General features: G+C 42.9%; 2 protein-coding genes across 2 annotated transcripts in view; one reads left to right on the top strand and one right to left on the bottom strand.

Annotated features, from left to right (window-relative positions):
* GNAI3 (G protein subunit alpha i3) overlaps positions 1-3430 on the top strand; it is a 33847-nt gene extending 30417 nt beyond the window's left edge. Inside the window, exons 8-9 of the mRNA XM_077334200.1 lie at positions 1852-2064; positions 2176-3430. Of these exons, the coding sequence (XP_077190315.1) occupies positions 1852-2042 (191 nt within the window). The 3' untranslated portion in view covers positions 2043-2064; positions 2176-3430. The remainder of the gene's footprint in view (positions 1-1851; positions 2065-2175) is intronic.
* A 2003-nt stretch (positions 3431-5433) lies between these two features.
* GNAT2 (G protein subunit alpha transducin 2) lies at positions 5434-26920 on the bottom strand. The gene is made up of 9 exons (XM_077334201.1): positions 26488-26920; positions 18239-18281; positions 16751-16892; positions 15266-15423; positions 11027-11155; positions 10412-10541; positions 7866-8019; positions 6617-6827; positions 5434-5635 (listed from the first exon to the last, which is right to left on the bottom strand). The coding sequence occupies exons 1-8, from the start codon at positions 26591-26593 to the stop codon at positions 6637-6639; spliced, it is 1053 nt and encodes a 350-aa protein (XP_077190316.1). The 5' UTR covers positions 26594-26920; the 3' UTR covers positions 5434-5635; positions 6617-6636.
* Positions 26921-27151: the final 231 nt, after the last annotated feature.

Here is a 27151-nt window from a genome sequence, read left to right as displayed (position 1 = left end):
TGAGGTACAAGCAAACAAGTGTTTCCTTGTGCTACATCTGTGATGACTCCTGATCTCAGGTACAATGGAAATATTCTCATGGCTTTTGCAAAAGGAAGTCCTTCACCAGCCTGCAAGAGATTAACTATCATTTGTGAGTAAGGGGAACCTGGCAGACATTATATTTTGACCAAGTCCCTCCCCAAAGAATTTTGAGTAAACCGTCATGGGATCACAGGGCAGGTGCTTTAACAGATTAAATATTGGCTAAACAGGAAGCAGAGAGTAAGAATAAATGGGTTGTTATGGTGGGAAGAAGTAATCAGTGGGGTCACACAAGGATCAATATTGTGGCCGGTGCTACTTAATTTATTTGTAAGTAATCTGGAATTGAGGGTGAGCAGCATAGTGGCCTTGTTCACAGATAATGGATAATTCAAGATTGTGACAACCAAGGTAGATTGGGAGAAAATTCCAAGAGGATCACTCTAAACTGGGTGAGTGGGCAGCAATGTGGCAAATTAAATTTTGTGTACATAGGTATAAAGGGGATGTACATTGGAACAAAACAAATAGCAACTTTAAATATGTGTTGATAGGGCCTGAACTGGCCAAGACTGAGCAAGAAAGATCTTGGGGTTCTGGGTAGTTTGATGAAATGCTGACTTAATGTGCAACAGGAGTAAGGAAGACAAACTCCATGCATGGGTTATTAGAAAAAGTATCTTTTCCTTCTTAATAAAACAGTAAGGGGTGTTGGGGTGGGCTCACTCCGTGATGAGGAAGGGCAACAATTGGTCCCATGGCCCTGGACTGACAAGCGGAGGGGCCAATCGGAAGGCGCAAAGCGCCCTCCGATTGGCCCCTCACCAGGACAGACCAAAATTCCATCCAGCCAGGGGCATTCTGGAGAAATGCCTGCCAGTCTGCCCCTGACCACCAAAGGGAGAGGAGGTCAGTAGGGCTGCCAAGGGTGATGAGAACAAAGACTTGGACAGGCTGTGCCAGCCCTTTTCGCCCCAAGGCTGTCCTAACTGTCATGTCCAACAGCAAATTGCCTCAGAACCCTGACAGAGCTGGCAGGAGGCTGCAGAGTGCTCCCCCTCCTTCAGGCCTGCTGCGAAGGAGCCTCTAACAGCCCCTGACTGAGGGGAGGCCTTTGCAAGAGCAATGAAGGGGAGTCTGAGGGCATTCCTTTTGAGGGGGGGGGGACTATCCCCTTCTGCCAAACAGTTGGCTGACAGGGAGGCCACAGAAAACGCCCTTTTCACTTAAAATACTGCTCTGGCAAGGGGTTAGACACAGCCAAGCCATGTGTCTTTCTTTGCAACTCTCTGCAGGTTTGAGGCCACTGCATTATTCTGCAGATGAAACTATTTTTTTTTCTCCTGGTTCATCTGCACAACAATCCTATGCAGTAGGCCTCAACATTCAACCCCATGCCCTTACAGAATGGACAACTCCTCCCCTTCCTTTTCCCACTGCCAAGCTCTAGCACCCGTTGTATTCTTGGATACAATGGGCTTTGCCCCTAGTTGAAAATAAAACACAGCATTGTTCAGAAATAAAGATGGCTAAGGGGGGAACATTTATAGAACTGTGTCTGGATTGGGAAATGCAAGAATAGTTCCCCCCTCAGGTGTGCCCCCCCCCAAAAGAGGGTTTTTTACACTTGCGTACAAGTTACAGGATTGTCTTTCTTTTGAACAAATACAGGAATACTTCTCCCTTTCCTATATTAGAATGCAGAGGTCACATAATTATATTGAAGATTCAGTACAATGGTTGGTCACTGTGTGAAACAAGATGCTATGACTAGATGGAACTTTTATCTAATGCATTAAGCCTCTGACATTCTTATATATTTCCTAGGTTCTAACACATATGAGGAGGCAGCTGCATACATTCAGTGTCAGTTTGAAGATCTAAACCGAAGAAAAGACACCAAGGAAATTTATACCCATTTCACCTGTGCCACTGATACCAAAAATGTGCAGTTTGTTTTTGATGCTGTTACAGATGTTATAATTAAAAACAACCTGAAGGAATGTGGACTCTACTAAAAATAGAGGATGGCACTAAAAGGTAAAGTCATAAGCTTTGCAAGCTGCTCAGAGTTTTAGCATTCATTGCATTAACCATATGTTTAGCAATACATTGAATTCTTGCTAAACTAATGAGGAATTTTTCTTTCAGATTTCCAAGATGTGGTGTTTTAAGAACTGGACTGTTTATTTGCTGCCTCATGGGACAGCTGCAAGCATGAACAGGACCGGGGAATGAAAACAGCATGCAAAATCCTTGCATTCTTTAGCACAATCTTCTGTACTAGGGACCTTTTTATTGATATGAGATGCTGAAGTTAGACTTTAAAAAAGGAACTACTGTTGTGATTTTTTTGACCATCCAAGTGTCACTTGGATCGCATAATCTCAAATGTGTACAGCTGTTACGAAGTTCATGTCCCAGAACTTCAATATGTAGCTTTCTTTGTTTTAATAACCCACCACTAGTCTGTTTTTAAGGTTTTTCATCGAAATTATATTTTGACTAAATTGTATTTCTTTGCAAACAACATTTTGTTGTTTTTAAAATCACTTAACTATGCACATGGTATGACCAGCTCATGCAGAAAGTATTCCTCTTAGCAGGAGCCTTTTGTTTTTAACACTTTGTGTGGTCAGAACTTGATATTACTGCAACTACTTAAAAGAGCCTTAGGATTCATATGGCTAATGCTATGGCTTTTTCTGATGTATAATTTGTTACCATTCTGCTTCATGCGCTGTAATGCTTTTTTCCTCAAAAGGGAGATTTTCTGCAGCAGGGTAACAGGTTTTTCTGGCTTATGGAATGAGAAGATTAGCCTGGTGTATGGTAATTACTGAACCACTGAGTGTCCTGCTGTTGTAGCAGACAGAATCCTGTTCCTTTTGTGAAATGCCTGAAGTGGCTTCCAGTGAGAGAAGAAAATTGTAAAATTCCAAACTGGAAGAAATCATCTGTGCTGCTACAAAGCTACTTAATAAACCACATAATTGTTTGTATGTGTGTTTGGTCTTAAACCAGAGGAGAGTTTTGTAGACAGTACAAGTTGTTCTACATTTACCAGGCTTTTTTTCTTCAGAGATTTCTAAAATATATCAACAGCATGCCTTTACTCTGTAAATGTGGTGCCAAGTTCCTGTTTGCCATTGTTTTTACTGTAGTGATGTTCTTAACCAGAGTCAGTACATTTCTTTGCTGATATCATTACATTGCGACTTCCCCAATTTATCCTGTACAGGTTTCAACCTGATGTAATTACTGGCAATATTAAAATGGTGAGCTGAAAGCTTAGATGTTCCTAACTTTCTTGGAGCCATTTCCAGAAATTCACCAATGATCTTTGACAGCCTCTGATACTAATTGTGTTTCCAGTTTCTGCAAATAAAGATTATAGTTAGATTGATCAGCTTTTGATATTGCAAGGTGTCAGTGTATATAATTACAATAATGCTTTTCTATCTTGTATTCTATAGACATCTTTTCCCAGGCTTCATTTGCATTGAACTGGACAGTTTACATAGTAGATCAAAATAGAGGCCAGGAGGGATGGACATGAACTTTAAAATTCCAGTTCTGGGTTTGGAATGGCCCCTGAACTGAATCCCGAATTGAGTCAGAATTTTCCTGGACCTGCCATTTCAGTCCTCCTTTCTCCTGACTGCAGCATGCTGTGGCCAGGAGAAAAGGAGGGAGAACACTCAAGATCTGCCCCCATTTTGAAACATGAAGAAGCAAAACAGATGTGTTTAATAGCTTGCAGCCATTTAAATGTAGCAGCTGACAGACAAACCTGACAAACTATTGGATTTAAATGGCCTGATTAATCGAACCAGACAAAAGACCAGGAAATGTTTGGGGAAGGTGCTTTGCTACGTACTGGTCCAAATTCATGTTGAATTGTGGCTCATGAACCTTTCTGAACCCATCACTAGAGGCCAGATTTTTAAAAGCCATAATCGTGGATATATAAAATCCTGCTTCAAGAATGCTGCTCACCATGTGCCAGGGTTACTATCACAGGAGAAAAGTGAGAACATTCCCTTTGCCACTTGATATGATGACAGACGATCAGCTTACCTCTTATCTACATGCACAATATAGTAAGGTACTCTCTGATTAAAGTAAGTATCCATATTCTCCCTTGTTTCCTTTGGAAGTACAAAAAAATCATATTGCACTACTAGGGAATATTCAGCTCCTATCAACCATATAAAGTATTTATGATTCACAAAGGGAGAATGACTTGTACTGAAAGCTGTTGCTTGAGATCTGGGGGAATGAATTTTCTGTCAGGCTTATCCCCCAGTGGTTTCACATCTCATTTGGTTGTGACGGCTTACCAATACATAAGCTTGTGGTTGATTTGCAGTTTGAATCCAGGTTTCTCAAATACAGCCTTATCTACTGAACAGTAATAGTTCTTATATTAGGCCTTTGCGGAATGTACCATATGTGTTTCTTCCAAGTATATAACAGGTGGCTTTTAAAAGCTAAAATGGAACTTAAATATTTAAGTTACTTTTCAAAACAAAACACCATAACCATGCTTTATATGTGCATTTCTTTATTTCGGGGTTTTCTACAGTTAGTTGAAGCTGTATAAGCAATTCTCTGCTGTAAATATTGATATAAAGAGAATCTTGTCTACAGTAACATCAGATGTATTTACAAATGGTCAAGAACAAATACAGCTCTAAATAGCAGAGTGAGAATGCTGACATAACCACTTCAACGTCGTATCATTTCTCTTTCTACATCCTATGTGTGTGGAGAAGTTCTCTAACCCTATGTCCATCCTATTCTTTTGCACATTGCTGTGACCTCTTGTGTCAGGGATTAGTGAGACAGGTGGAGCAACTCGTCTCCACAGCAGACAAGTAAAGCATTGAGCTGGGATCAATACTGCTGAGCTCAGTGGGGTGAGTAGTAGTGGAGAAATTAAATCACCGGGGTCACAAAATTCTCTAATGTGCACGTGGGGAGTTGGAGACTAGAAAGCAAATGAGCTGTCTACTTAAGGCTGTGGGGACAAATTGCACCAGTTTCAGAGAACTGCAATTAGTGTATTTACTGGAAAGTTTGAAAAATGCCATCTAGTGGTCTGGACTTATTTATAAACTAGCAAGTTCAAATATGTAACAACATAGGAATTGTGTTTGACCTGGATTTTCAACCCATTATGATTGCATTCAGTAGAATCTTAGTTCCGACCATTTAGAGATTAGGAACTGAACAGTTCTATCAAAGAATCCACAAAAGCACTGGTTGTGTCATTCCCAAAGAAATGTGCTTTTTAAAAACATGGTTGCATAAACACATGAAGGTCCAGGATCACAAGCTCAGCTCTTTGCTTGCAGATTGTGTTTGCTGTCTTGCAAATAATGGTTTGAAGACTTAGACTGCAGAATATTTCAGTAAGAAGGAAAGCTACCAAAGAAAAGAGCTGGGAGATGGGAAGTGTTTAGCTTTGTTCCTTCATACCTTTTTGGTGGTATGCTTTGTGTTGTGGGTGGATCATAGAAAAATACAGACTCTTTTTTGCTTTAGTGACTTTGTTTACTCCGTTGGCTCTGCTTAGCAGAACAGTGAAGCTAACTGGAAGTCTTTCCTAAAAGAAGAAGACAACAGGAGAAAAAGTATTTTGAGGAAATAAATCAATTCACATTTTGATTTCAAAACAACAGATATCAAATCAAATATTTTAATACAGCACTGTGGCCAGATAAAACAGATAGCAAAGAACAGGTTTTTCTAAGGGATAAATGAAAGATACTATCTGATTAAAGGTGTAGAAATAATCTTTTTCTGCTTTAGTTCTTTAAAAGTTCCAAAGCTTAACCAATACTAGTCTTGAGGCTGTTCTGATTGTAACAACTTTTTAAGGGTAGAGAGTACCTTCCCAAATAACCTAGAATCAGGTTTATTTGTGACCTAGGGATATTTGTATACATGAATCTTCCACTACTTTCTATTATATTTCCTTGAATGGAGCAATCTGCACATGAATGATTCTGTCAGTTCTGAGGCAAAGCAACCAAATTCCCTGTAAAACCCTGATAAACTACATTGCCAAATAGTTTTAAAGTGTAAAGAATCATAACAGTTACTATACAGTTTGTGTCTATATTGTATCCTTATGCAGACTAAGACTTCCTGATAGCAATCACAGATATAATCCAGTTTTCTTGACTAATGCTTATGTTTTGTAATACTGAGACTCAAATTTCCTCTGCAGGGAAGTTGGGACGCTTGCCTTGGAATTCAGTATTAAGTTCATCATTCATTTCAGAAACACTTGCTCTTTCACTAACAGAAAATAAGTTTTAATGAGTCGAAAGCTAAAATTTACTGCACACTGAAACTGCTTTTGAACCAAGTGAACTTTTACAAGAGCCATAAGGATAACATGTAAGCATGGAACACTGAAATAAACTCAAGTGCGAGATCAGTTGCAAGTCCCTGTTCAAAACAGAGAGGGCAGCCTGTGTGCATTCCACTGAATGAAAGGCTTCAGAGGTTTGTTCCTGCATCGGGAAGGTTGCTACAACATATAAGTTAACTTTTTAATATTCCTTAGAATGAAAATTACCTGTTTAAAAAGCTGAAGTCTTAGAAGAGACCACAGTCCTTGAGATTTTCTTTGATGATCACATCCGTAACTGCATCAAATACAAATTTGACGTTCTGTGTGTCTGTGGCACAGGTCATATGACTGTAGATTTCTTTCACATCTTTTCTCATGTTCAAGTCAAGGAACTGATGCTTGATGTAGTTGCCTGCATCATCATATGTGTTGGGACCTGTTTGCAGAAGGGAAAACGAGAGAAGATGAAAGTGTCGCTGAAAGATATGAATCTGATTTAAAAGCTCATGTTTGTATATCCATGGTGAATAAACACCTTGATATGAGCCTTTTTAGTACATGAGTATCACATAAAATAAACAGGCGGTTAGCACAGGGCATTTCATTTTCCTGTTATTTCTTTCCCCCTTTCCTGAAAGCCCCTTTTCCTGTTTCCTTCTCTCCCACCCCCAGACAGCCCTTTAACTGTTCCCTGTTTTCAGCTTTCCTCCTTCCCTCTAGTTGCAGGGGGGAGTGGGAGATCATCTTCCTTATTTTCTCCTGTATTACCTTACCCATTCCAGTTCTCTCTGCCTGGCAGCCTCCCACCCCAAACTTCTTTTAAGGTTCCCATGATATGCTTTTTTATGGTGACTTGTGTGCAGCAAGTGGTTTTAAAATCAGACGACTATGTCCCTACATGAAGTTTTGTTTCAGATTATTGCATGAGATCCAGTGCAGCATTTCCATGTAAGCAAGGACTTTCACCTGCAGAGTGTGACTTCCTTGGCTTCCCCATCTGTAGCAGCCTGAAATTTATTCCCCCACCCCCCAATTTTGTACCTGGGGGAGAAGGGAGGGATGGCTCAGTTTTGAGAAAACATAGGCTTCTTTTTCACACTTTGCTTCCATGTCATGGTTGTTAAAGACAGAGAGGTCCCAATGAGTGTGTAATAAAACAACACATTTTGTGCATGAAGGTATTAATTGAGCTATATGCTTGAGTCCAATGAATAGGAGTGCAACAGTGTGGACAGAAGAGTGGTGGTACTGGTTTTACCACCTTTCTCTTACAGTAGCCCCTGATCCACAGAGCTGTTTGTCCCATTTGGCTCTCCTTAGCTTCATGGTAATACTTATAGGGTCAAAAGGAAATTCTGTTTGTGGTGCATTGGCTGAAGCTAGTATGGTGCAGCCATATAAGAAAAATGCTGGGTGAAGTGGCTCCATGCTCTAATGGCTTTCATGAAATGGAAGAAAATTTTGCTCAACTCACCATCATAGTCCGGGAAACAAATCTTGAGGTGTACTTTCTTGATCTTTTGCTCAAAGAGGTCCTTCTTGTTGAGGAAGAGAATAATGGAGGTGGCAGCAAAGAATTTGTGATTGCATATGCTGTTGAAGAGATGCAGTGATTCATGCATGCGGTTCTAGAAGAGAGAGAAAATGCACTTTTGAAAACCTATGGAAGACTGCAGAGATGGGGATAGTGCAGTGGTTATGACACTCGGGTGCACGTAGCCACGCAGGATCATCTTGGAGAAGAGCAGCTTCCGTGCAGCTGAAGGTACATCTAAAGGGGAGTCTAAGGTATCCTTGAGTGTGTGCTTGGCACACCTGATTGTTTCAACATCCCCATCTTCCTTGCACTTCATGCTACCTGGTTCTAAGAGGTAGACATGTAATGGTAAAAAAGCCAACGTTTGAGTCTGATTGCACCTATAAGGCCAACAAAGTTTAATTATGGGTTAGAAGCTTTCATGTGCTTGTAGAATTAGTTGGTCTTAAAGGTGCCACTGCACTCATATCTTGTTCTAGTAAAAAAGACAGGAATGTTTGCTAAGACTTATTGGGAAAGGGACTATAAATTCTGTAAAATAAGCTGAAATGTTTTTATGGATCTCTGCTTGTTTTGCAACCTGAGCAAATATTTATCAAAGCAATTTGGCAATATTCGTGATTTGCCTTGTGGCTGTCCTTACTCTGGGAGTCTAATTACAATGGTATTTGATTTTAAACAAATATCCTGACTACGTGGAAACTCCTTGCTATTTTTCCCCGCAAGCAGCCATTTACTTCAGGCAAGACACATACAAACAAGGAAAATATAAATGCTTTCTTCAAGGTCAAACAGTGGACAAGAATCTTGAGACAAAATCTACAGATGTCTCAAATCTCAGACCAGTATCCTTCCTCCATCCTACCACTGTTCTAACCAGTATTTTAATCCTGATGTTGCAACAACACAGCTGAAAGGAATGAGCCTTAGAAAGTGCTCACTCTGCAAGGTTTTCTCTCCTATTTCTGGATCATGGGAAAAGTTTGAGAGCAAGAGTCTCTTTTAATAAAGACAAACCCACACCTAAAGGGAATCTGTTATCCTTGAATGGGTGGAAACCCCCAAGTAATCACTCCAGTTTCATCTTCTGGAAGTAGGATTTGTGTTTACTGTTTATGCTCAGACTACATTTGGTTTTATGTGGCTAGGAGAAAGCAGCTGATTGTTTCCTGTCAAATTATCTCCATTTCTACCCTCTCTTTTGTTGCTGTTGAGACAGAAGCTGCAATCAGGTGAGTGGGGTTAAAGCTTGCCATTTAAACTACAGTTAGCTATTCTATTATTTCCCCCTTTTAGTATGATTTCTAAGGGAGGATGGTAGAAGACTTAATGGGAAATACTTGGGAGTCTGTAAGAAGAGCCCTGCTGGATCAGACTAGTGGTCCATCTAGTCCAGCATCCTTCTTCACCCAGGGGCTCACCAGGAACCCTAGAGGGCCAACCAACAGGGTATGGAGGCTGAGGCCTTGGCACTGACGTTCAGAGACTTTGTGCATCTGGAAGTCCCCTTGAGTACCACGGCTAGTAGCCACAAGGTCTATCTTTTATGAATTTGCCTAGTTCCCTATTTAAGACAGCTGTGCACATAATTGTCCTTGTGTTCTTAGGAAGGGAATCTGCTGCTTTCCGCCTACAATCAGCTGTCCAGTAACAACTTGAGAACAGGTCCTCCGGGCCAGTGCTGCTTTAGAGCTGAATCACAGCATTGTGCCAGGTGCTGAAATGTCTGTTCCATTTTCATTCTTGCATCTATAGGGAAGATAAAATTCCCCCACCAGGAATCTTCTCAACCAAGGGTGTGAGGTAGGCAGATCATGGGACAGAGGAGAAGTGCTCCCCACCCACCCTTCTGCTTTCTAACCATCAGTATCTTGCAGGTTCTCTGTCCCGTGGTCTGCCTACCTCACTGAGCAGATGTGTTTCCCACTTAAGGCTGAAGGAAGTCTGGCAAAAGCAGAGTTAGAACTCCCATTTATTTTGGTGTTTTTAAGAGCCCCAGTGATTTTGATGTTAATGACGTAGGCTGATGCAATTCTCCCTTAACCTTACATGCATGTGGAAGACTAGAATTAACTGGTTCCTAGATGTTGCTGTACTTTGCAAATTAATCCTAGCTCTCAAGTCTGGCTGCTGCAGGAATCTCCATTTTCAGACTAGGGTTAAGCCTGTGCCAAGCAACTATTGTTTTGCTTCCCGGGCTTGCGTCAGAACAGCACAAACAAAGGATAAAGTGCCCTGAGGGTACCTTTCTCTCTCCTGCTACCTGGGAGTCTAACTTCTAGTCTACTGCGTGAGATTCTGGCTTTAACCCATCAGTGTTTGTGTGTGTGTGGAGGGGGAGGGGTAATGTGGTTCATATCTGTCTCTGTTCAGTGCCAGTGTTGTTCTTACTGAGTTTTAATTTGAGGATTTGCTTCAAAGCAGGGAAAGGTAAAGGCCGTGAGCCAGTATTTGACCCCATGAAGTTTGAACTGAAACCATACCACTTCGTCATCTTCTACCAACACCATGTCGTAAGCACTGAGAGCTCCACAGAAAATGATGCAGGTCACCCCTTCGAAGCAGTGGATCCACTTCTTGCGCTCTGATCTCTGTCCACCCACATCAAACATCCTGCAGAAGTAAAAGTATCATTTGTGGCTTGTCCAACTCATAGAGAGTGGGAGCAACATTTCTTAGCAGGGTACTTTAAGTGGTCGGTTACATTGGAAACAATGTGCATCATACAGCTTTTGGGATGAGGACACAGAATCATAGAATCATAGAGTTGGAAGGGGCCATACAGGCCATCTAGTCCAACCCCCTGCGCAACGCAGGATCAGCCCTAAGCATCCTAAAGCAATGTAGATTAGAGCAGGGGTAGTCAACTGGTGGTCCTCCAGATGTTCATGGACTACAATTCCCATGATCCCCTGTCAGCATTTGCTGGTGGGGGCTCATGGGAATTGTAGTCCATGAACATCTGGAGGACCACAGGTTGACTACCCCTGGATTAGAGCATCAAACATGACATTCACACAAATTAATTATGTGTGTTGAAAACTGGCCAGAACAACTGGCATAGTTCAAATTAGAGAATGAGGAAGAGCTTTGCTCACCTGAAGTTGAGGTCCTTGACAGAGAATCTTGTCTCTATGATACCTGTGGTCTTAACTCGTGATCGCAGGACGTCTTGTTCAGTGGGGAGGTAATTGGCAGTTGTGATCCTGTCCAGTTCATTCAGGTAGCTGAAGGAAAAAAGGTAGAGCACTTTGCCATCTTTGCAGCATGCTTTGAGATGCTCTATAACAATTGCTTGTCCTCCCAATAACTCTGCAATGCATAATACCCTCTTCAAGACACTTAGAGCTAAGTAGCTGGAAGTATTGGTTATGCCACCATGCAGAGCAGCTAGGGATGGGATTGGTTATGCCCCATGAGAGCAGCTAGGGATGGGATTTCAAATCATAAATTACATCATGGGATGTCTATTTACATTTGCAGTGAAGTACTTCTGTTCAAACATGTGCAAATCCTTTCGTGGGATTCAGGAAGAGCCTATACATATGTTCCAAGCCTTTAAATGACTATGTTCAGCAAAAAGTAAAGAAGCTCAGACAGTTGGGGTATTGCAAGGCAAAAGAAAATTTCAGTAGCCCTATTAGCTCCCATTTCCCCCCCCCACCCCATCTTAAGACTCTCAGACCCAGCATGTTGCCAGTAATATTAATGAGCATGCCGAGGCAGTCCCGCGGATGCAGAGGGGAAAGTGCAACAGAAACATCCCTTGGGAAGCTGTACCCAGCAAAGGGATCAGAGCAGAATCCTTAACAAACCCTCCCGCATCCACAAATTCTGGAGCAATTTGCTCTCCATGAGTGAGTGGCACATGCTGAACCAACTACTGGTTCAGCATGTGCCATGATCCTCTAGTGTCAAGCAGTTGCCACCCATATATGGATTACACTGAAGGAGAGAAAACAGGCTCCCCTTTAAGGAGCCCTGTGCTGCAACATAATCCCTGGAGCTCAGCAGACATGGCTTTGAGTCCCCATCTGCATCTGAGATCCCTTCTACCAGGTGGACATGCAGGGAGGATGCACAACCATCTCAGCCCAGAAACCCTGACAGACTACCCAAGACCCCTCCTGACAAGGGTACAGATTCTGGACAGGGTGAGATGTGGGAGAACCAATCTGGTGCCAGATGTGAAATTGGGACAAGACAGCAACCAGGGAATACACAACTGCACCCTCACTCACAGGTGTTCCATCACCACTGCCACCACCCTGCAGCTCACTGGGAAAGGGCACCCATGTGGCAAATAGGTGTGATTCCCAGTGAGGGAGATGAAAGCCAGAAGACAAAGTCCATATTTAGGCCAGCAGCAGCAAAACAGGAGGGGAGATGATGGGTTCAGACTCATATCTCCTACACTTAGGAGTGGTTTGCTAACCAGACAAATGGAAGAACAAGACATAGTACGGGCATCTTTGCTGTCAACACCATGCAGGTGAAGCAGGTCAAGGGAAGACTGTAGAGACAGTTGTGGTGCAATGGAAAAAACAGATACAGCATAGCCAAGTCCCCCCCATCAAAACCCCACAGCAGTCTAGTTGGACTCCTGATCATGTGAGATTTGGCCCCATCAAACTTCTGGGGAGAAGGGGAAGGAATTGAGCCTCTCATGTCAACTGGCAGCTCTACATGTCCATCATTTTGCCCATCAAGTCCCCAAGCACCATCTCCCGCCCGGGCCTGTGAGGTTGATTGTCATTGCCTGTTTTCCCCTTGCTCCAGTAACCATTCTGCTTGGTTCATCTCCACCCTCACCTGTCTATGGCTTATCGGATGCCAGCAGTGCTGTCGGGCAACAGGTAGCCTGAAGACCCTTCTCCAGTCTGTACCCACTTAGACCACCCCCTGCTCCCCCGAAGGCAGCTGAGGATTTGGGACTGAGCTTAAGCTATTGCACCCCAGTTAAACAGACACCGCTGAAGAGTGGTTTACAAGTTTATTGAACAGCATGAGGGACACAGAAACAGGTCGAGGGACTGGGGCTGCCACCCCTCTCATTGCAGTAAAGGCTTCTGCACCTTTGCAAATTCCACAGACAAACCACAGTGTCACAGGTAGGGCAGTCTCAATCACTACATGCCCATGAGTATGCCAGTCAAGCAGGTGCCAAGCTGGAGCCAGAGCGTTGGTGGGTGACCCATTCCCAGCACAGCCAAACTCATCACTGCAGTTGTCAATCAAGCTGTTGCCTCTTCAGGGGATGGACATCTGACTGGGAATGCAGTCTTCCCTGGCCCTTTCCCTGCTGGGTGGTTGCCTCTGGTGGGGTACGTAATGTAACCACTGAGCCAACATATACCTATTCCTTGGCGGAAACTGCAGTGGAACAGGGCCTGCCCTGTCTCCTTCGGCTGCTTCCCAGAACTCTGCACCTGCAAGATAATTGGTTTGGTCAATAGTGGCACAGATCAGAATGTAGTGGCTGCAAGTCACCAGCCTCCGGTGGCAAGTACAAGGGTGACTTTAACATGGTGTCATGCTGGCAGCACAGTACTGGAATACCAGCACATCTGCACTCCACCACCCCAGGATTGCACATAGTTACTGCTAGGCATAGGTACAGGAATCTCACTTGTTACACCGAGTAGGTATGGAATGGAAGGAGGGGCAGGTAGACGCAGCAGTCCCAGCCCCCCTTGCTTACCTTTGTGTGTTTAGGGGGGTGCATTGTCTGTGCACATGCACATCCCTGAGGGAGAGCAGGGTTTTCCCTTTGGTTTCTGTATCCTGAGCTGGAGTACCTGTAAGGCTTCTGAACAGAGCAGTGTTAGGTTATCATAACAACATTTGTTCTGGCTGTTTGGGCTCTGAGTGTCTTTGTTTTGCAGAATACTTCTTCTATGAGATTCCTGCCTGTGATCTAAGTGTGTGCACCAAGGGCCACTGTGATGTAGCCCCATGCCACCCACTCTAAACTCTGAGCCACGGGTGGCAGAGCTTGTGAGGGGCCATGATCGGCTGCCCGGGAGGACTGCAACTGGCTGTGGCACACTGGAGTGTGTTTCCCTCGCATGGGCCTCTATGGGATGTCTTTTGAGTTCTGCTAGCTTCGAGCCAGCCATGGGGGGGGGGGGGTCAAGAGCTGGAAAGGATCGTAACTGTCCTCACGGCCTGCCCCTAATGACTGCCTGATTCGACATGGTGTAGCAATTACACCAGTGTGGTGTCAGCATGATGACTGTATAGCATGCAGTATGCTGCTGGCCAGTGTATTGAATCTGAGTTTAGGACAGAGCCTTTAAGTTTCCTTTAAAAAATGGGGCATGATGAGCTTCCAATTAAGAAGGTTTCTGGTTTATGAAAGCGCATGTCATGACATTTAAGATGCCAGAAGGTTTGGTTGCATCAGGCCAACACCGTTCTTCCTCTGGAATGTTGCTGGATTTCGACCTTGTGGCATAGAAGTAGACAGAACAGTTTGTTTCATATTTGCCTGATGAGGTAAGGATGTATGTGCAAGAATTAAAATAGCATGGCAAGGGTTTAAAGTATGTAAAAGGCCACTTGTTTGCACTCTAAAACCAATTACGCAGTAAGTGCCAAATGTAGTCAGAATCTGAGAATCCCAGTGGAAAAGCTATTAGTTATGGATATTGTTTTAATGTAGCGTTCTCTCTGTGTTATAATCTAACAAGATACATCAGCCTCACTCTTTTTCTCAGCCTAAAACTATTGAAGGACAATGTGTTCTCAGGGCTGTGAAGTCATTCCGAAGTGTGCTGTACCTATTAAAAAGTGTTGCTCATTCTGTTGCTCAGAGCACTGAAAACACACATGGATGTTGCTTCCCAGTGGAGTAGCCCCACAATATTAAACCATGTGGACAGAACCAGTAGTTTGAATCATTCCCAGTCAATCAGTCAGAAGAAGCTCAGACAGTTTTGGCAAAGGGGACCACAGGCTTGGAGAGTAGAATCATAGAATCATAGAGTTGGAAGGGGCCATACAGGCCATCTAGTCCAACCCCCTGCTCAACGCAGGATCAGCCCTAAGCATCCTAAAGCATCCAAGAAAAGTGTGTATCCAGCCTTTGCTTGAAGACTGCCAGTGAGGGGGTGATGGCCTTTAGTCATGTGCCATTCCAGAGGCTGGCAGTGCTTCAAAAGATGAAGAAGTCTGAGAGGAGATAAATTTGTGCTGCTAAGCAGTAAGTTGATGGCCTGTCTAGAACCTCATCATCAAAACCCCTAAAGTGGATAATCTTGTGGTGTTTTCTCTCCCCAATTTGCATGATCATTTTTTTAAAACAAACAAAAAACAGCATCAGAGGGCAGACTTACTATGAAGCAGAGTCATTGAGCTGGTACTCGGCTGCCCGGTCAAAGCAGAGCTGAACACCTGAATCTTTCCAGAGCCTCTTTATACATTCCACTAGCTCTGTAGGCATGGTTCCTTCTTCAATGGAGTCCGCCAAGTTGAACAGCAGTCGCCCATCATCCTGACAAGAGACAAAACATGGAAAAGAGCTGTCTTGCCTTGGGGCCCTGAGGAATGTGGTTCAAGGACTGAACCTTCTCTGTGCCACTAGGACTAGGTCTGTCCCCCCCAAATGGCATTGATATTCTGCTCCCTCCTTTGGAGAGTGGGAGGTGTTTAAGTCAGGGAAAACAGCAAACTGAGAGAGGAACCCTAAGCAGATTTACTCTATTAAGTGAGACTCACTCCCAGGAAATTTATTTATTTTATTAATTTATATTTTGATTTTTATGCTGCTGCTCTTCCAGTGGTCTCATGGCGGTTTACTCAAGATTTTGCTGTAAAACAATGCACATAGAAAAGACACAAAAGGAAAATAGATATCTAAAAGGTATAAGAACTGAGTTAAATTAAGAGCAAGAACAGCCATTGAGAAAAGGTCAACAGGACCAAGTTGCAGTAAATCTGCTCTGAGCTGGACATGGGGAATCTCCATTGGCTTCACTGAAGCTGTGAAATTTCCCATGATGTGAGAGCAGACTGTTGGGAATGGTTGAATTTAGAAATACTTGCCATAAGTACCCTTCTACATCTCTCCTAAAATGGACAATTGTTCATGTGCTTCCATCCTGGCACAGTCTTGGCATGGTCAACCACAGTTTTTCCAGGAATATCTCCACCTCAAAGCACAACTTGCTGGTGGCTTGGCACCTTTACACTTATCAACACACTATGTAGCTTTCTCCTACTAATTTTGTCAACGTGAACATCTAAGTGTCCCTTCAGGTGTTTCTGGATATTGTGGTTTTCAGTTAGCTCCCAGCAGTGAATCTATGCTTGTAAACACTTCCTTTACCCACCAGGTGGCAATGTACAATAGGTGCTTCATCTTGAGGAACCCTGAAACCATCTTTGTTTTTAAACAGACTGCCAATTTAAGGGGAGTTCACAGTATATTCGATAGCAATTACTGCTTTCCTGAGCCTTACTAGCTGAATGCCAGGATATTCCATCTTTCCAGTGACAACTATTAGTTTCTGGAAATATTTTTTGGGCATCTAGATAGGTTTTCTGTTAGCAATGACACTCTAACTGTACAAGAGAGGCTTATATTTTTCCTAAATATGGCAAGAATATATTGGCCTTGAATATGAACAAGGCAGCTTTCATGGATACTTGTCCTTTGCTGACATTGAATCAGCTGCTGTTTGCAGGGGCTGATCAGGACATGAGCACTGCTTGTTGTCTCTACGGAAGAATTAAACTGCTTTCATAATGACAAATGCTTTCCCCTTCACTTGCAGGAACTACCCCCCACTACTGTGGGGGCTGGGAATGGTAACACTCACCGCTCGGCTGGGATCGCCGTAATCGATCCCCAAAGTGATCATGGCTCTGATGATGGCCAGAATGGACTGTAGAATGTTGCCATATATGACAGATATGAACTCCAAACATTCTTCTTTTGAGTAACCATCTTGATGGATAATCCTGTGGAAAAATGGGAGCATGTAGCATCTAAGGAGAAATATCACTCTTGAGGGCCTATGCCAAACAGTACTATCACAGATGGAGCTAGCACAGTTCTGCAGGGCCCATAAGATGGCACTCTCCTGCCAGGCCCATGGTTGAGGCGGCTTAAGACCTGATCCCCCCCCACACACACACACACAAACACACACCTTTTACTCTTGCACAGCACATGTTCCTGTGCTGCCTGTAACCAACTCTGCAGGTCAGATTGAAGATAGCTTGGGTGGGCTGCGGGACCTTGCTAGTTTTTAATTTTTTATGATTTTAACTTTTATAAATTGTTTTAATCCACTGCTGTAACCGCCACAAGCCTGCTTGTGGATAGAGGTGGTATATAAACCAGATAATAAATAAGTTGTAATCAAAAGGTATTAGGAGTACATTTTAATTTTCCTTCATTGCAGGCAATGACTGCCCTTCAAAAGGCTCTAAATCTGCTCAGCTAGTCTGTACTGACGCTCTTGAATGCCAGGATGCCTCTTTTTCGTGTCCTCCAATTTCTTTCAGCATTTCGTTTCATCCATTTGATCTGAATTTGTAGCAGCAACTGGCTTGCTTCTCCCTAGCACTCTGCTGCAAGGCTATGAAATTATCACAATGGAAAAGATTAGACTTACAAGTCCAAACTGACCAGTCACTCAACAATTGGGAATCTTTTAAAACTTAAGATCTGGGGTCTACTTGCCGTAGCATTTCAACACTGATTACTGATAGAATGGGATGTGCCCACCCCTGTGAAGAGCTGGCATTTCTCTGCTGATCATTTGGTGTTTTAAATCTAATTTAATTATCATAGGAAGACCCAACAGTAGTTACAAGTGTCCCAGAGAAAACAACACTCAGGGTACAGTAATAGTTCTCTCTCCATCTTTAATATGCTTTCAACAATTCATTGGTGCACATATTTCACAAGGCACTATGTCTTAGAAAGATACCATTCTGGACTTGGTCAGCAGTCTAGACTTAGAGATTTATTCTGGGAGTTATTTCAGTCATATGCTGAAGAATTGCTGTTGTTCAGGCAATGCCTACTCTGTAGTATGGGAAAAGAATTTGTTCCTCATCCTGTTCAGAAGCAATTTATGGAAGCAAGCAGGTGTGCCTTGTTTTCCTAGCTTGGTTTAACTAAGGGCTATTTATATTTGTGTTTTAAACCTTCAGTAATCTGTTTAAGTTATTTGCCTTGGTGCACATCCTGCTGCCAGCAACACTGAAATGCTGCACTGGGCGGATGTAGGGCAGGCACCAAGGAAGGAAATGCTGAAGAACGCAGCCCAGTCTCTTTTTTGCAAGATAGTACTCACTTCATCTGTTTGACGATTGTGCTCTTGCCTGACTCGCCAGCACCTGGAAGGAATAAAATGAACTTGGTTTATGCCAGAATATTGAAAGCGGGAGACAAAAAAAAAGACTGAGAATGGCTGTTTCCTAAAAAATAGATGAAATTCCCCCTAGACCATTGCATTTATTTTGCTTCTGCAATTCTTTCAGATTCTCAGGTTCACAGGACTTTGGGTATTGTATCGCCCAGTTTGCTCATGCAAAGAACTGCTGTTCTGAGTGGCTTGCTCATACACACAGTGTAAACTTGGAATTTCCAATGAAGGAGAAGCAGTAATTTTGCATAAGCTTCCTCCTCTGACATTACAGTGTTTTAAGGAGCAGTACAAAGTTCAAGTCCAGACCAACAAAGTTTTCTTCAAGATATAAGCTTTTGTGTGCATGCACACTTCCTCAGAGACCATTAGTCTGGGCAGTTAAATGTTTGAGCAAACAGCTGCTCTATCTTTTGAACCAGTTCCTTTGGAGACCATTACTTGAAATGAAAACTATGTAACAGGAACATTTGGGGGGCGCAAATATTAGGCATGCTAAATTAGTATCCTTTGGTAATGTCACGTACTATCGGCCCTCTGAAAACCAAAGGTAGTAATCAAATCCACATAACTCAGTTTTTTTGTTTGATAAATCAGACATACTCGATTGGATCTACGGGCACATAAGGGGGCAATTTCCCCCAGTTTTCATTCCACCTAGGTGTTCCTGGGGCTCCCCCATCCCCCAGGAACAAAGCAGCATTTCAGGTGTATTTTTAATCTGCAGCACAAGGAAGGAAGGAAGGAAGGAAGGAAGGAAGGAAGGAAGGAAGGAAGGAAGGAAGGAAGGAAGGAAGGAAGGAAGTTCTGCTTCTGCAGAGGAAAATCCTTCTATCCATGGACATTTTAGGACAGATCCAAGCCACTTAAAGCAAGGGATGGGATGAGAAGACAGAGGCTGAGATGCAGAGGAAAAATGACATGGGACAGGAGTGTAGTTTAGCCAAAGTGAGGGGCCAATGGGAGCATACTCCTGGGTCTGGGGCAGGAGTCACAGAAATGCCATGCAATCCTGTTGGTCTCCATCTTTTTTGGGGGGGAGGGGTCCTTTCCTGGGATCTAAGTGCAGTGATGAAGCAGTCCATGGGCTCAGACAATGGTGGGCATGGAGGCAGGCTTGGTGATGAGAGCAGGGCAGCTGCCCTTGTTTAGCAGTACTCTTTGGTATTATCTGTGCTTAAGTGTTCCAAAGCTGTGCCCTGCTACTAATGTGACTTCCAGGGACAAGCACCGGTAAGAGCCTGGCTCAAATCAAGGCCTGTCTAGGTCTATGTGACTTCAGTTCTAGTAAACCTGTTGTTACTGGAGCTGTCTGCAAAACATGCTATTCTGACAATATGCATTGCTACTCTTCCTCTCTACGCCATTCTTCTTAAGGGTTGCTTTAATATAGGGTTGCTCAGCCTATACAGACCTGCTGGCACTAGATCACACTGTTAATACTGCCCTCTCTAAGAATAGAAGGTCTCACAAGTGGAAAAATATCACTGTAGCACATCTCTCTGATGTTTTAGCTTTTACTTGTATTTTCTTGGGGAGAACACTGAAGAATGTCATCAATTGCCTGCTCCCTGACATGTTGTCCTTTCCTATTCCACTTAATTCTGCTACACTGCATTCGCTAACCAGACCAGGCCAGAAGTTGGGGACTTGCAGCATGTATTTGTTGAAACCGGGCTTGCCAACTCTGGATTGGGAAATCCCTGGAGAATTGGGGATAGAGGTGAGATATAGCACTACAGACTCCTCTCTCCAGCCCTTTCCCCAGGGGAACTGATCTCTGTAGTTTGGGGATCACTAACAATTCTGGGAAATCGCAGGCCACACTTGGAAGTTGGCAACTCTAGTTGAAATAGGGATAAGTGAAGCCACTATTTGCTGCTTGTTAAAGCTATACACAGGACAGAATATAAACAGCAAGTAATTGGGACAGGGATGTATCCACACCCATACTAATGAATGCACCTCCCGTTCAAGCCAAGCCCCGCTGTTTCATAGGCCTCCCTGCAATAAATATGCTTTTCATGGCCATTGGACCAAATGCTTTCCCCACTTTTGGCCAGAACACAAGAGTAGCAGGAATTCATTGTGTTTTAATGAGTACTCAGGAAGTTCCACATATTCCTGTATTTTCTCTGAGGCCTACAAACTTTTTAAAATATGAAAATTTGGTTCATGTTCTTCTTAGCACAAATGCAGTCTAGACTCTATCTAAGCATCTTCTGGACAACCTGGACTTTAGACAATATTAAAATGTGTGTGAATTATGAACAGTGCTCTTGTGCTGCTTCACATAGTGACATAGGGTTGCCCACTATTCATTAGGAAATTCTTGTAGATTCTGAGGGCGGAGCCAGGAAAGGATAGGATTTAGGGAAGGGAGGGATTTCAGCAGACTACAATGGTAGAAAGTCTATCCTCCAACACAGCCTGGTGTAGTGGTTAGGAGTGTGGACTTCTAATCTGGCGAGCCAGGTTTGATCCCCTGCCCCTCCACATGCAGCCAGCTGGGTGACCTTGAGCTTCCCACAGCACTGATAAAGCTGTTCTGACCAAGCAGTAATAGCAGGGCTCTCTCAGCCTTACTTATTATTATTATTGTTGTTGTTGTTGTTATCTACCTCACAGGGTGTCTGTTATGGGAAAAGAGAAGAGAAGGCAAATGTAAGCCGCTTTGAGATTCCTTTGCTTAGAGAAAAGTGGCATATAAGAACCAGCTCTTATTCTCCTTCCCAGGGGAACTGAGCTCTGTTGGCTGGAGATCAATTGCCATTCCAGGAGATTTCCAGGCCCCACCTGGAGGCTGGCAACCCTACCTTTTAGTCCCAATTAGACATTGTCAGATACTGCCTACAACAGTTTAGTTTATGCTAAAATGAATGCTTGTATTTAAGGTGCCACAGTAATCCTGCAACAAACTGTTCATCTGGAATTATTATCATGTGAACTCTGATAACTTTACTGCTCACTGTTTCCTTGCGCCTAAATAGAGAATGAAACCATGTCCCTTAGATGATGCTGGAAACTTACCTGTTTTCTATTCAACAGGGCGATGGTCTCCATGCTGACACAACAATGATGATAGTACAGGTCAAAAAGCATTTTAGTTAATGTTGGAATGCTCATTACTATTGATGCATCCTGAGAGGCACATTTGAAGGACATTTATTGATTTTAAAATTGCATCTCTCACCCTTAGCTAAAAGTTCACCAGTCAGCTCATATTATTTAAAAAGTAAACTGAGGGGAACAGGCACAAGTTAAGAGTGAACAGCTACAGTAAAAAGCAAAGCAATAAACCCCCCTAATGCTGAAACCAGGAAAGTAATACTTAGCAAGTATAAGTTAGCATAGACAGCTGGGGGGTTGCTCCCCCCCCCCAAGTAACTACTGTTACTACTGCTGCTGTGGTTGCTGCCACCGCCTTTGAGAACATTAATTATTTTGAAATGCAGTATTCTTTATATGGCTTGGCTGCTGGTGAAAGAGAACATGGGCTGCACCATTCGCAACTGGAAAGAAGAACAGGAATTGCTGTGGGAGTTGGTATGACACACAGTCAACAAAAGAAGCAAAGCAGTTGCTAAGGATGTTGCCAGGGGAATAGGATGGGATACAGGACAGATGGATATGTTGTGCCTCCCCATGCTGGGCTTAGCATGCAGCCACACAATCCCTTCCATATAACAGACCTTTCAGTTTGTTTTAATACTTGGGTGTTTTGTTTCCTAAGCTCCTCAGGTTTCCTCCTACAATGATCCTTTCTCTGGTATTACGAATCAGCTGCTGAGGGGACAAGAGTTCAAAGTGATCTGGATTTAATGTTTTTAAGTGTTATTAGAGCCCTTACTTGCCCGCAAAGCAGAGAAGATAGCAAGTCATTTGTGAACTATGACTGCAGGACAGTCATAAGCACCTATTAGATAGCGCTTGTTGTGTCATCTGCAGCACCAAGGAACATGACTACCCTATAGGTATCATTTCAAGCGTGGGGAGAGGACGAGATTGATATTGGGGTTAAAAAGCCAACTCTGAAAGTCTAATTCTGACATAGCCTGGTGGGTGCAGCTGCCACAAAATGGCTGCCACAAAACGGTTGCTGCAGGAGGTAGAACCTGGTGCAAAATGGCTGCCACTGCTTACCTTCAGTCACACAGTGAAGATCCTTGTGCTATGGTGGCAGCAACTGCCAAAGCAATGTTTTTAAAAATTGGCACAGCCAATAAAATCTCCAATGGTCAGTCTGAAGCCTTGCTGGGGAAAGCCATGTATGACCATGTCCACTGTCTAAAAACATGTGGGGGGTACCAGAGAAAGTGTTGGTAGACACTATGGATCACTGCTTTCATGCTCAGTTTGAGTGCTCATATATCCCTTACAAATTGGAAACATGCCTTCTCTTTCCACAACCTAGCAATGCCTGCATATTGTACATTTTTAATTCTAAAACTTAGCATGCTTCTCCTCTCCAGCATGAAAATACATCTTACCCATGACCTTTCCCTGTTTTGATTTTGGCAAACAGGAATAGAGCTCCTTCATAGAATCATAGAGTTGGAAGGGGCCATACAGGCCATCTAGTCCAACCCCCTGCTCAGCCCTTCTGTTTCATGAAGAGCAATGGGGCTTTAGTGCCTGCAGGAGTCCAGTCCATGGTCAGATCTGTTTGTGGTCTAAGTTAAAAGCAGCCATGGGTTCTGGGGACATGCCATGGCATTCACGGGTTGAGGCCTAAGATAATCTTTTGCATCCATAGGTTCACTTCTGGAGTCAAAGTAGTAAAGTTTTGAAAGCTTAAACTCCGAAGATCTTGTTGGTCTCTAAGGTGCTCTTGGGCCTGGATCTAGCTTATCTATCCAGGAACCCTGTTTCTTTTAGCAAGTTGGATGGATTCTACACTTGAATTAGAGAGCTTCACTAACAGACAACAATTCTTCCCTAAACCATTCCACTGGAACAAAATCAGTCCATAGTCAAAACTGTCTAGGCCAGTTTCCCATTGAATGAAGACCGGGCATTGGTAAGGAATAATAATAATTTTCTGCTGCATTTCAACCATATCCCATTCTATACCTCCAGTTTTAATGAGAACCAACTAAGCCACAGCAATTTGGGACTAATGTGCATCCTCAAATATAGTACTGTGGCAACATTGAATGTTTCCTTCTTTTAACAATCCCCCTGTCTGTTTAAATATCACCAAATGCTCAACATTTCAGAATTCATTCACACTTTAACTATGCTGATAGGTATTCTTATTTTACACTAAAGCGACAGATATTCGCATTCCAGGTACGCTAATTGGTCTGCTCAAATCTTTCTTAACTCTGCCTTTCTTAACTCTGCTTTCTTCTTTCCTTGCCCTTCACTCTTCAGCATCCATGGTATGATTCTTCATCTTATCACTTAAAGCTGCTTATCCCAAAACAGGAAGCTGCTTAGAGTTACAGCTTTATCACCCTGATCCAAACCTCTCTGCTGTCACCTGGATGAACCCTTGACATGTTGTACAGAGGTAGGTGCGTGCATGCTACTTGCTACATGACTGCAGAGATACCATGGGCATACATTCTGTAAGGTAAATTGATCCATCCAGGAAGATCGTCTCAGAGGATAGCCTACACATTTCTCTATTCAATAGGAAAGTGTAATCTCAATAAGCTATTCTGTAAGAGGAAATCATGCTATAAGAAAGTTTCTCCATGCCCCAAAAGGCCTCTTCCGGCTCTCTGAATCACTGTGGTTTCCAATTGTTCAACCTTAATGCTGTTGAATAAAAGGGAAGTCATATCAACGACCTTTCCTAGTACATGTAAAATGACAAGAGTCCTTTTATTTTGTTTTTATCTCCAGAGCCAGGGTGGAAGAATAGGCTTTCTGGCCTTGCCATTATCTCTTGGCATTCACTGGGCTGTAACTGCCTGGAAAGCTTTTGTTTTTAGATTGCAATATAATGCATCTCCCAAGACATTCTTTTTCCTTTGTTCAAGAATAAAATGTGCTTTAAAATTAGCTTCTGCACCCCAGGATATTCTGAAATCCACCTGTATCTGAACTAATTCATTACAGGAATGTCTGCAATGGGTTTGAAGAATTTTAGCCACTATCCTTGATAAAGAAAGATTATATGTCAAGTATTCTTTACTCTACCCACTTCTTGTACGAACTCCTTGGAAACTTTGCCCTCACTAATTCATTTTCTAGATTAGTTAAAGGAAATTGGGGCCATAGTTTAGTAGCAGCTACAATATGTGCTGAGATTAGATACATAAGAGAATGCATGTAGATAACAATGCTACATGTCCTGGTCCATATATGTAAGGCTGATATCCATAAAAGCAGCAGAGCTTTGGAGAAGCAGGGAAAAAACACACTAGAACACTAACCTTAGTGGGGTAGTATCAGACTAGGATTTGAGTGATCCAGTTCAAATATCCACTCAGCCATAAAGCTTATTCAATAACTTTGAACAAGTCACTCACCAGTCTAATCTACCTCACAGGTATGGATGCCAGTCTCCAGATGGGGCCTGGGGATTCCCTGGAATTATAGCTAATTTCCAGACTAAATACATCAGTCCCCATGGACAAAATGTCTACGTTGGAGGGTGGACTCCACTGAGGTCCCTCCCTGCCCCAAATCCAACCCTCTCCTGGCTCCACCCCCAAAGTCTCCAGGTATTTCCCAACCCAGACCTGGCAGCCATACTCATAGAATAACTATGAAGATAAAGCAGAGGAAGTGAGAACCATGCATGTTCCCTGAAGGAAGGGTGAGATACAAATGTGAGAAAGCCTTTCCCCCTCATATCTTCTAGGGCTCTTCTTATTTTGTAGAGCTGGTATAGAGGACCCAACCCCTCAGGTAATCCTAGTTCATATACAAAGAAGTGTACCTGGAATCAAGCACTATATTTACAACAACAAAAACATTCCATCTGGGACAATAACCTCCAATGCAACATCAATGTAATCACAGAAAATGCTATCAATTTATACATTTCTCTGCAAAATGATGGCCAATTTTTGTTACCCAGAACATTTTGTAGTCCCTACAAGGGGATAAGAAAAGATTACAGTTAATGTCCTTCCCTTTTTGAATGCCACGCAAGCCCAAGGACCTGGGAGAGCTACTTCACTAACACAAACATTGACTCCCTATCTCATGACAACCTCTGTCTCCTGGGTATTTCAGTAATCCCTATGGGTTTGTAGATGAAGCCAGGTTATTGCTCAAATAACCTCTCCATTTGGCAGATTCATTTATGGATTCTTAAAAGCTTTATTCTGGACATGTAGAACTTATTTTCTTATGTGACAGAACAGGAAACAATCTCCTGCCGGTCTCACTAAGGAATCAACTCAATATCACCTTTGCTGGTGAAATTAAATGTTTAGTGCTAAAGAGAGAGTCTTGCAGGTGGGCTACACCTTCATTCTCCTTCAGGCATCATCTCTTCTTGGAAATGCTTAATCTCTTTGACAATCATGATGCCCCAGATTGCTTGCAGAAGAGGGTGTTTGTGACCTCTTGTTACACCCAATGAGCTGAAAGATCTGTGTCCTTGCTAATCGGCTGATTTAGGAAGTCATCAAGCTAATGAGAAACCATCTGGTGCTACTTAGCAAGAGAGACCTCAGCAAGTTGTTTTTTAAAATGTTATTTTTCAGTCTTGTGTAAAATGAAAAAACAATAACACCTTGCTGAATCTTCTTATTTTTGCCTTTTTAATTTGTTGACATCTATACTGGTCTGTTGCTTGGAAGAAATATCAACCACCATTTCCTGTCTACTGACCCTAGGCCACAGTCACCTTGGAAAAAAACACACCCATAAATAGATCCATTCATTCCACGTGCTTCATGGATAAATTAGAACTGAAAAGCACCTGACAGTTGTTGGGCTTTTTCTTTCTTTCTCTTTTTCCCCCTGCTGGACCCCTATTGAGATTAAATACTGTGTTGTCCCATCCCATCCATTGTTGGTGTAAAATAGCTAAGATCTCCTTTCAGGACTTTTCATAGGCTGTGTCTATATGGAAGAAATGAATACAAGCACAGACATCTTTCACCACTCATGTTGCTCATGAATGGAGATCCTCTTGCAGCCCCCTCCCCTTACAAGAGCCAAAGGTATTTATTTCCCTACGGATAACTAACCCTTTGAAGCATACCTACCTAGCAGGAGCAGCTTGACTGTCTTTGCCTCATTGTCTGCATCTTCTTGTAGCTTCTTTTCCAATTCCTTGGACCTCTTCTCTTCAGCACTTGCTCCACTCCCCATCTCACCTTCTTTTTGTTGTCCTTTTCCTTTTCTTCTTCCTCTTCCTCTTCTTTTTTTCTTTCCTTTCTTCTCCTTCTTCTTTGGTTTCTTTAGCTCCTCTAACTCCCCTGTTTCTGTTCCTTCCAGCTCTTCAGACAGTTGACTCACCCTTTCTTGGGCAAGGAGGATGAGAGGGACCAAAATAAAATCTCTACGTTGAATCTCTCCGTGTCATAAAGAAGGTGCTCCACAGAGCTGACTTCCCAGAGCTCTACACGGAAAGCCTGCTGGTCCAAGAGTGCTAAGAAGGTGAAAAGCCTTTCACCTTGCTCCTTGTTGTTCCTCCCCTTTCCCCCCTTTAATTCTTCATGGATAACCCAATTTTGTTTTGATGGATTGAGGACTTTTTATCTTACCATGTGACCTGGGAAATCCAATTACAAAAGGCCCAAGATGGCAGAGATTAGTGACTGGCAAGCAAGAACAGTGAACTCAAGTAGTGGAGGCTAGTGGTATGAAGAAGATGGTTATGTAACATGATAATGAGTTGAAACGGTCTTCCCGACCTACATACATAGC

The sequence above is a fragment of the Paroedura picta genome, chromosome 4, assembly GCF_049243985.1.
Source record: "Paroedura picta isolate Pp20150507F chromosome 4, Ppicta_v3.0, whole genome shotgun sequence".
NCBI classification, from domain to species: domain Eukaryota; kingdom Metazoa; phylum Chordata; class Lepidosauria; order Squamata; family Gekkonidae; genus Paroedura; species Paroedura picta.
Note: the sequence above shows the minus strand (reverse complement) of the source record. Positions and strands in the feature narration are given on the sequence as shown.

Excerpts from the sequence above, each read along its gene's own strand:
- GNAT2 (XM_077334201.1), bottom strand. The coding sequence starts at position 26,593 with ATGGGGAGTGGAGCAAGTGCTGAAGAGAAGAGGTCCAAGGAATTGGAA. Across the intron at positions 11,156-15,265 it reads CTCAATGACTCTGCTTCATA|CTACCTGAATGAACTGGACA; the intron begins GTAAGTCTGCCC and ends TTTTTCCTTCAG. Across the intron at positions 6,828-7,865 it reads TTGTTTCCCGGACTATGATG|GTCCCAACACATATGATGAT; the intron begins GTGAGTTGAGCA and ends TTCTGCAAACAG.